At 51.2% G+C, this 10,129-nt stretch overlaps 1 protein-coding gene across 1 annotated transcript; it reads left to right on the top strand.

Annotated features, from left to right (window-relative positions):
- Nucleotides 1–1,930: 1,930 nt before the first annotated feature.
- Nucleotides 1,931–9,255, top strand: DYNLL2 (dynein light chain LC8-type 2). Its single transcript, XM_061175557.1, has 3 exons — nt 1,931–2,222; nt 4,979–5,117; nt 7,199–9,255. Exons 2-3 carry the CDS (start codon nt 4,986–4,988, stop codon nt 7,334–7,336), a joined length of 270 nt encoding a protein of 89 aa, XP_061031540.1. The 5' UTR covers nt 1,931–2,222; nt 4,979–4,985; the 3' UTR covers nt 7,337–9,255.
- Nucleotides 9,256–10,129: the final 874 nt, after the last annotated feature.

The raw sequence follows: 10,129 nt of genomic DNA, 5'->3' as shown, positions 1-10,129 counted from the left end.
AACTGGACAATCCTGAACATGTAGTGGCATCAAATAGAAATGTCCACCAAGTTAAGCAGACATATTAATTATAACAGTTACTATGTTGCATAGTAATTATCCTAAACAGTAAGCAGTTTACATAAATAGTAGTAATTAGCATAGCACAAGTTTCCCAAACTGTGTCCTGTGGAATAGTAGTTCCTGGAGATGTTAATAAATGTTTGGATAAAAAAGGTCTTTGGAGTCAGATAAGCTTAGGAAATGCTGGTATAATTTAGATAGGGCACCCAACACCTAGTTTACAGTTTTATCTTTTCTCTGTCAGGAGGATAGTGGAAAGGCTAAAAGTGTAGGCGCTGGGAATTAAATACTGCTGCTGACAAGCTGGGGAATTTGGGGCAAGTTACTGAAATTCTCTAAGAGGTAGTTTCCTCCTCCCCACACGTGCCCCGCCCCCCATTCATTCACACTGAGGCTGACATCAGAATACCCTTGGTGTGAGGGGATACCACAGGCCTTGCCTGTTTCTTTCACATCTCCTGATTGAGGGTGAAGATGATAGAGCAGGTTGGGAAAGCATAAGTGGGAGGGGATGATTTTCTAGGTTTCCCCTGACTCATAACGAACACTAAATTACGATGCTCCAAATCAGAGCAGGTCAGGGCCAGAACAAGCCTGACTTCCTGACCATGGTTTGGGGCAATGAAGGGTTAGGGTTAGGGTTATAGGATGAATGGAAGCTTCTTAATCCTTACTGTGTGGCCCAAATGCTTGGCTCCCCATAAAGACCCTCACCACCCCTTTAGGTAGACACTTCCTTTGGAAAGAATAGAGCAGCTTCTTCCTGTTCTCCTTAGGAGGTGGGTGGTGTGGCATGGAGGGCAGACACTCCCCCAGTGTGCACAGGCATTTACACACACACCCACAAACCCCAGGGGGACTGCTGCCTAGAAGCACCTCTTTTCAGCCTAGCAGCCAGGTCCAGGCCTGACCTGTGGTGGTCTGGCAAGGGCTCCCCGCTCTCTGTTCCTTGTTTCTCTCCTTTATAAGGTGAGGAATATGGATGGGGTGAATTTTAAGGCTCCTGGCTGTACAGACATGCTTTGGTTTGTACCTCTAGGGGATTCTATTCACTCCCCCTCTAGTCCTGTCTAACCAGGCGGGTAGACTGACTGGAAATGGCTTACTCTCGTCTCTCTTCCAGGGGCCTGTGTATCGAAGACAAACCTCCCCTCTCACAATCGTGCTTAGGGTTTGCCTCCATTGCTCTTGAAGATAAACAGCATCTGGGGCCCCAGCTGGGAGTTTAGGTCCTGTGGCCTTGAGACTCCGAACAAAGGCAGAGCAGGAAGGGGAAGGGGCCTTCCCAGAAAGTGAGAGGAGGGGAGCACTGGGGCTGTTTATGGCTTTACCTCTCCGTAGGGCTGGCTGTCCTCTCCTTCCCACAGTTTTGGGGGGATGGAAGGGGTCCTGTCTTTTCCTCTAAAGCTGATGACTTCACCTCCTTCCCCTTCCTCTTTCTAAGGTTAGGATCTCTACCCCTTCCCCATGGGTTCCCAGGATCTGAAATCTCCATCCCACTCTCTTCCTTTATTCTTCTTCGAATTGGGGTCTTTACGCCCCTCCCTCTTTTTCTCTCTCATTGAACCCGGCCTCTTTATTCCTTTTTAGGCCTGGCCTCTCCAGCCCTGGATTGAGGGGGTCTATATACTTTTTTTTTCTCTTCTGAAGGCCACGTCTCCCTCCCCCAACCTTTTCCAGCTCCCCCTCCCCACCCCCCCTCCCTCCGCCCCGAGGCATTGTGGGAGGAAACAAGATGTGGGGCGAGAGCGGCGCGGGGAGAAGCCCGCAGTGCGGGGCCGAACGGGCCCAGCCAATGGGGAGCGCGGACGGCGGCGCGCGCGGCGCGGGGGGGGGGCGGGGCGGGGCGCTATTTCAGTTGGGGGGTCGTGCGTCTGCCGAGCTCGAGGCAGAGCGGAGCAGAGCTGCGACGTGCCAGCGCGGAGCTGGCTAGCTGGCAGGCGGGCCGGCGGGCGCGAAGCGGAGCGCGGGCGGCGGGAGAAGCTCGAGGGCGGAGGGCGGCGGCGCGAGTGCTCGGCCCGGGCCTGCGGGAGCCGGAGACCGCGGCGGCGGCGGCGGTGGCTGCTGCCAGAGGAGCCGAGGGGACACCGCCCTGCCCGCGCTCTGCCTCAAGCCATCCCTGCTCCCCCGGGACCCCGCGCGGACTCGCCTCCGTAAAGGTGAGCGGTGGGTGGAGGCTGCCCCGGGGCGGCGGCCCGGAGCAGTGCTGGCCTCGGCATGACGCCCCCGGCGCCTCTCCTGCTCAGGGCTGCGCCACCCTGTGCCCTCCCGACCCCGGGGCCCACGGCTGCAGAGGTGAGGCCTCCCGCCCCCCGGAATCTCCCTGCGCGCTCGGAGGCCCTTGCTGTCTGGGCCGAGGGAGAGCCGCGGAGCGGGCTCCGCCGTCGCCACCCTCTGGGGCGTCCTTCCTGCAGCGAGGACGCCCAGTCACTCCGGCGCTGCTCTAGGCCGGACGGGGGAGGGCGGCCGGCCGGGCGGAGGTGCGGGGGGAGGAGGCTTTCTCCTGGCCCAGGTGCCGGCCTTTGGGATCGCAGCCCACTGGAGGATGGGGTGGTGGAGGGAGACGGCCCCTTGGGGATCCGAAGGGAGGAAATACAAGCGTTTGTGCGTGTTGGGGGCTGGGGAGGGCGGGCCGTGTCGTTCGGAGGCTTGGTCTTTTTGTCGCAGGGCCGGGGATAGAGGAGAGTGAGCTGTCCTGGAGTGCCCTCTTCGCTTTTCAGAGGAGCCCCTGGCTCGTGACCGAGGCAGCTGGCCTGGGGCCCTGTGGTCATCCTTCAATCTGGAGGCCCAGGTCCCTTGCTTTTTTTTCTTTTTTTTTTCCCTTCCCCGGGGGGGAGGGGCTACGTTGGCCCCTCCCTTTCCTTTTCTCATTGGCACCTTGGACAGGGGAGACTGGGGCTAGGCCTCACCTCTCAGACGCCTGGGGGGTCCGGGGTGAAGAATCGTGGCATTGTAGTCACAAGACGAACGTTATGTAACTGCAGGCTCTCCTGGAGGGTGAGGTGGTTTTAATTACTGTGACAAAGTTGTTTCTTTGGACTTTGGGAATGAGGCAGTGGGGCAGGTGAGCTTGCTGGGAAAACGGGTGCTGATTTCATACTTTAATCAGTCCCCACCCCACCCTTGGATTTGTAAACAGTGCCCCCTTCCGAGTGGTAACCTGGGATAGGCCACCAGGTGACACTAGTTTTCTTCACACTTAGCGAGCCTTGTAATAGAACATTCTCCCTGTGCTGCTGCTGTTGTACCTTTGCGCAAACCCATTGAAGTTGCCACATTTATCTTATTTCAGCCATTGTTTTTTACAAAGATGTTGGTTTGCCCTAGGTCCTATAGACAACTAGGCCTTGAACAGGGTGTTCCTGACCCTTTGCTCAGCCCCAGCTGGTGCTCGCAGACTCCTCTTGAGGCTCTGATTTTCCCTCTCGGGTGTACGGGAGCACAGGGTGCTGGGGCACTAACCCTTTGCTCTGCCAGCCTTTGCAGAAGTGGAACCAGCTCTGCTTAATTTGCCAGTGTGAGACAAAGGTGCCCCGGATGCAGTAAAGGGTTGCCTGGCTAGCAGCTGGCACGCATGCATCCTTTGCATCTAGTGCAGGCTGAAGAAGTAGTCATGAATTCTGCTTCCCTTTTCAGCCCACCCAGCCCACAGGCTAGTGTGGACTCAGATCAGGGTGGCCTGGAATGATACCAGGGATCTCTCCTTGAGCAGTCAGGTCCCTGTGTAGCTTTGTATCAGACAGGGCTGCAACGACAACATCTTTTATCCACTGGGCAGGCCACAGAGTGGCGCTTTGGGGGAGTAGCACATGGGGTGGGGGGTGGATTGTTACTGCTTTCTGTGATGGGACTGTGGTCAAGGACAGAGGGTAGGATTTTGCAGCTCATCTCTTTTCCTGCAAAGCACCTCACATGCCATAGACTGCTAGGCAGGCCGTGGCCAGCCCTCTTGGAATTCCTGTCATCCTAGGAGGGGACCATGCAAGGTGAGCCCTGGAACTCTGGTTGCTATAGGATGAATACAGTGTCTTAGATAGTGGGGATATGAAACAGTGCTATTAAAATAATAATTCTTTACCTTTTGTTGTCTCTGTCACCACTGGGCATTGGTAGCCTAGGGTTTGGCAGTCTTTTTCTGTGAAGGGCCAGATAGTAAATATTTTAGGCTTTACAGGCCATATAGTTTCTTACAACTATTCAACTCTGCCATTGTAGTGTGTTCCTATGAAACTGTTTACAAAAGCAGGCTGAATCTGGCTAACGGGCGAGACCATTGTATAGACTGTCCTTGTTTGCAGTGTTCTCATATAACCTTAATCAATCCTTACAACAACTCTTGATAGAGATATCCTCATTGCTAAAATAGAGGTAATCAAATGCAGAAAGGCTAAGTAACTTGTCCACGGACCAGAAGTCAGGCCTAATTCATCTTTCCACTTTGATACCAATGATATAATAATGGTCATTAAATCAAGCACTTATTATATTCAGGTGTTGCACCACCGGGTTTACCCTGAGGTTAACTCAAGTCCGCATTTTAAGATGATGAATGAGAGCACAAAGTTTAAGCAACTTGCCCAAGGACACAGCTGGTAGATGGTATATTGTAACATCTTGGCTATTGGTGCTATTCAAAATATTGGAAATAGATAAATTTAGAGTTGGAAAAGCCTCATTTTACATGTGATAAAAACTGATGGCTTATTATGTTTTTTTAATTATTTACCTTGTGTTTCCCAGACTTGGCGACCATGTCTCTGCTAAAATCTTAGGAGCTCCCTTTTCTAATGCCTCATATCTGTGTTTTCTATTGGCCTCATCTTCTGTGCTCTCCTCTCCCAGCCCCACACCCAGCTGTTAGTGTTCATTGCCCAGAGCATGGGATTGCAGCCTCACCTCTCTGCTTCTTCTGCAGTGTCACGATGTCTGACCGGAAGGCAGTGATCAAGAACGCAGACATGTCTGAGGACATGCAACAAGATGCCGTTGACTGCGCCACGCAGGCTATGGAGAAGTACAACATAGAGAAGGACATTGCTGCCTATATCAAGAAGGTGTGCTGGGAGAGCTGTGGTTGGTGGTCAGGGGTAGGGATGGATAGCTGAGCTATGCCCCAGGGAGGGCTGGAGCTGGGGGCATAGGAAAGTAGGTATATTCCATGCAAACAGAACCCTACGAACTTGCAAAGGAGATAAATTAGGGGATGATTCTTATTTATTAAAGCATTTACCTTAAGAGTTCTTAATAGGAACTCTGCTGGGGTTGTGTGTATGTTTACAGATAGTTATGTGACTGCAAAAGCAATGGGGAGTGAAGCTTCAGGATTAAATATAACTGTCCCAATTCAGAACTATTTAAAATGAAGATCAAGGATGTTTGAATGGATAACATAAGATCATATACAAATTTTCAGGGAGCTGCATCATTTAAAGTGGGATAGCCCTATAAGTAATTCTCATTACGTAGGAGGTTTCCTTTTCTTTAAAAGGACTCAGGTGGGGAGTTCCCTGGCCGTCCAGTGGTTAAGACTCGGTGCTTCCACTGTCATGGCCCGGGTTCAGTCCCTGGTCAGGGAACTAAGATCCCACAAGCCGAGCTGCGCGGCCAAAAAAAAAGGGACTCACATACTAAATCGTCCCCTTCTCCCTACCTTCTTGAGGAAAGGGTGGGCTTGAATATATATATATATTTTTAATAGATGAGCATTACTGGGGCAATAGGTTTAGTCCCTGAAGAATTCCTGGGTGAATGGATATAGTTAACATATATATAGTGAGGAAGCTGCTGAGCTAGAGGTGAAAGGTGGTCCCCAGGGTCCCTGATTCCCAGTCAGGGTCCATGTCCATTGGTGGCATAGTCCCAGTCTTTGATATTCTTAATTCTGGTATCCCAAGGATGCCTAAGAGCCATGGCATTCTGGTCCATACAGGTGGTAGAGTGTCCTTGAGTTTTACAGAAGTCTTTCCTTTCTGTATGGGTGGTATGAGAAGAGGAAACTGGGGTCCTGAGAGACTTTTTCTTTCTGTGTGTGTAGCCAGGGGGTGCAGAGCTGGCAAGGCTGCTAGGCGTGCTGGTTCCTTGTTGAGTGATGGTTTTGCTGTTCTATTCAGGGAGAGAATGTAGAATCATGGACTCTTAGGGCCAGAAGAATCGCTTTCTTGTTTTGCTGATGGGGGAAATGGGGAAGCAACTATGGCTCTCCTATGTTACACAGGGTCTTCAGTCAGGAATAAAGCTGAGTGTGGTGACCCATGCCCTTTCCACTGTTTCCTAATACCTTTTGGAGTTACGTGGTATGGGGGCTGTGAGGAGGCTAAACAAGTTGCAGGTTGAGCCCCTAGGGGCCAGAGCCCCAAGGTTGGCAGCATTGCTGGGCCCATGGTGGAAGGCTGCTGTCCTTTCACAGCCATGGCAGGATGCATCTAGAACTGAGCCATCTGTTTCCTGCTGGGTCCACAGAGTGGGAAGGTCTGTCTGATAAGGTCGTGAGGATTTCCGAGCTGGCTTTGATGCTGAACTTGTTCTACCCCTGAGAGAAGTGAGGGAATTGCCTTGATCTCATGGTTGAGGTCCTTTTTCTGGTGCTTACAGCCCACATAGTGCCTGGCACCCTGGGGTGTCTTTAATGTTGGCTTACACAGAATTGCTTCCTGGTACTCCTGCAAGTACTCCGGGTACTTTTGTTCCCCATTTTGCTCTAGTGTCTTGGTTTTTGGCATTTGGAAAATGCTGGTCTAGTAACGTGAGAGGTGGCAAGTGGCAAGGCAGGGAGGCTTGCTCCTCTTTTGCTCAATGCTGCGTGACACTGGAGTGGTCCTTTATTCCACTGGCTTTTCTGATGCCCTTGCTGAAGAATTGCGGGGTGGGCTTTTGAAAAGCAGGGTAGCTAGAGGAACGAGAGATGATCAGGGTGTAAAGTGCTAGAGAGAAATAATGGAGCCTTTGTGGTGTTCCATTATTAATGAAGGCGTGTCCTAGCCAACCTTAGAACCTGAGCTCCTGAGGTTAAGAGGACCGAGGCCGTGGACTTGGGGGCGGGGTGGGGCTGACAGCTAAACTAATCAGACTCTCATTCTGATTTCTCATCCTCCAGCTGTCCTAATCACCTTTTTTCTCTTTGTTATTCTTCTTTTAGGAATTTGACAAGAAATATAACCCTACCTGGCATTGTATTGTGGGCCGAAATTTTGGCAGCTACGTTACACACGAGACAAAGCACTTCATCTATTTTTACTTGGGTCAAGTTGCAATCCTCCTCTTCAAGTCAGGCTAGGTGGCCGCAGTGAAGGTGTCAGTGGCGGCGGCAGTGATGGCAAGCAGGCGGCGTTGCTGGGACTGTTTTGCACTGGGGCCAGCATCAGGATGTCCTCTCCAATGGCTGTGCTACTGCATGGACTGTATACTCGATTTCATGTGTATGTCGCAGTAAACAAAACCAAACTTCTTTCTGTTTAGTTGCCTGGGGAAGAAGGCTGCTTTATGTTTATTTTTCAAGACTTAATTTTTTTTTTTTTTTTTTTTGGATGTATTGCACTAGGAAATCTCTCCCACCCCTCTCTTTTCTCTTTCTCTCCCTATACAAATAAAAAGCCCTCAACAAAGCCTGTAAGACTAGGAGGGCTGGGGAAAAGAAATAGGTTTCTGGAGGTGGAACTAAAACTGTGCAGCTGCCTCTTCCTGGTGGTGGATGCTGCTTTGGGAGGGCCAAGGAGGCTGCAGGGGGGACAGTGTTAGGATTGACAAGGAGCGAGGGATAGGAAGGAGGGTAGGGGGATTGATCTAGTACCAGGGAGAATATTCCACTGAACTGTGATTCCACGGCTTGGGGCAGAGGGTGGGGCAGGGGCTGGATTCTTTAAGGGGCCCTGAGACGTGTTTGTCTGTGGTGTGTGGGAGTGGGGAGCAGACTTATCTTGCTGTCTTTGTCAGAAGAGTTTCTAAGTGAGGGCTGTGTCTTTTATTCTTTTATTCTTCCTGCCAGAGCTCATGCTAGGAGGATGTTGAGGGTGGGATTAGCTTGATTTTTTTTCTTTTCATTCTTCTCTCCTTCTGTCTGCTCCCTGCTTAGCTCTCTGTTTTCTCATTCCTCCAGAGTTCTCTTAGAGCAGCCCCTGGTAGTTGGCTGGCAAGGGAATTTCTGGTGACTAGTTCTTAGTTAGGTCTTAGCAATCAAACCAAATCAATGTGTCCCTTGATTTTCCTCTGTGTATATGTGTGTGAGTGTGTGTATATCTTGGTTTGGGGTAGAGGGGAGGGAGGGGCAGGACTGTGGAATCTCTAGGGTGTATGGGTAGACAAGTAGGCCTTTATGTTAAAAACCTCTGGGGGCCTCTGTTTTGGGGGTGAAGACGGGTATCACCCTACCCCCCCTCAGCCATCTGGCCTAGACACTGCTTGCCCTATGGCTGTCTGCTCCCAGGAAGGCTTTAGGAGGATAGTCCAGGATGAGGTCATGCTACCATCCATCCTGGAGCTGGGTCTCAGTGGAGAGGGAAAGTGACTTTGTGAATGGTGGCAGCCTCTTGTGGGAGGCAGGGGTGGAAGTGTGATAAAGGGCTGTTGAGGGGCTTTGGGGGAACTTTGGAGGAGGTCAGTCTTGCAGTGGTGAAGCCAGGGATTAGGGGATGGAGCAGGACTGCTAGTGGGAGGAGATTCCAAGGGGAGTGCTCGGGAAATCTTGTCTGTGGATCAAACAGGGATGGGGTGGGGGATGGGGTGGGGGGAGTCATTACTGATTGAGCTGTTGATTCTTGTAAATTGCATTAAAAACTCTCATGTGTAGGGTTGATGCTGTGGAGGGGGTTTGGGATCCAGCTCATTCTCTTTTTTTTTCCCAAGTCCATCCTAGAGGTTGGTGGGGAGGCAGGAGAATGCCCCCTTCTCAAGCCTTTAGTGTGTGCTGAGCTTTCTTTTTGATGCTGACAGGGGAGGGTGGGGACTGGGATGGTGAGTGAGTTCCCTGTATCAAACCCTTTGGTGGGCATGAGACTGAGTGCTTGAGTTTAGGTTTATTTTTTTATGAATGTCCAGATCCGTTTCCCCCTGCCCTCCCAGACTTGTGTGGCCAGTTGGAAATGTCTGGTTTGTGTTCCTCTCTCCCTCATTTCTGGAGCAGGGGCTGAGACCCCGCCACATCTCCTGTGCTCTGCATCCACGCCTCTTTTGGACATTAAAGGTCGATTGATGCACTTCTGAGCTGTTTGGGTTTCTTTGGGGGTAAAGGGGATGGCCTGGTGGCGGTGGTGCCACACATGGGTGGGGTGGGTATCTAGGGTGGAGTAGAATGGGGGCCAAAGAGATACTGAATCAGGTCTTAGTTAGAGGGCCTAGGCTTGGGCCCCTTAAGTGGAGGAAAATAACCAGCAGCACTCACCCACAAGATTTCTTGGGTCATTGGTGGAGGTGGTCTGGTGAGCCGCATTATGAGTCTTCCATATAATAGATGCTGAGACCTGGAGACTGTTTCTCTTAGCTCTAGCCACTCAGGAACGGAGAAGCTGAGGGTCTTCAGAAAGGTGGAACCTGAGTGGTTCTCTGACTCTTGGGTTATCCTGGTTGTCCCACTTGGGGCTCCTGCCCACACACACCTGGAGAAGTCAGCAGTACCGAGACGCTTCTGAGAGTATCTGCCCACCCGTGTGACCCTAAGCCACTGGTGTCTGGGCTTATGGCTACAATTCTTGTGGAGGGTGTTTGGGAGCAGAGGTGCTTTATACTCATTTCTGTTGTCAGTTATTCACTGAAAAACATTTCTGAGTTTTATACTTGGGCCTAGGATGCTGTTCACATAGGAGAACAGGACAGGGAAGTTCTGTTCTTTCATGGCACGTACATTCTAGTGGACAGAGCAGACGTACACATTAAAAAGCCAGCAGTGACAAATACTATCAAGGAAATAAACTGGGCAATGAGCTATTGATGTTGGAGGTAAGTGGATCCGGTTCCTCCACATAGTTGAAAGTTGGTGGGCTGAATCCTGGGGAGAAAAACCTCCAGGGCCGTGAGGTCCTAAGGGAGTAAGACGAGGGGCTCTAGAACCTCAACTTCTGTTCCCACCTTTGCTGGT

The sequence above is a fragment of the Eubalaena glacialis genome, chromosome 19, assembly GCF_028564815.1.
Source record: "Eubalaena glacialis isolate mEubGla1 chromosome 19, mEubGla1.1.hap2.+ XY, whole genome shotgun sequence".
In the NCBI taxonomy this organism is placed as follows: domain Eukaryota; kingdom Metazoa; phylum Chordata; class Mammalia; order Artiodactyla; family Balaenidae; genus Eubalaena; species Eubalaena glacialis.
This window is presented reverse-complemented; position numbering and strand designations above follow the sequence as displayed.

Bases quoted from the DNA above. Each gene is read 5' to 3' on its own strand.
- DYNLL2 (XM_061175557.1), top strand. From the start codon at position 4,986: ATGTCTGACCGGAAGGCAGTGATCAAGAACGCAGACATGTCTGAGGAC. The intron at 5,118-7,198 runs GTGTGCTGGGAG...TTCTTCTTTTAG, and splicing joins TTGCTGCCTATATCAAGAAG to GAATTTGACAAGAAATATAA.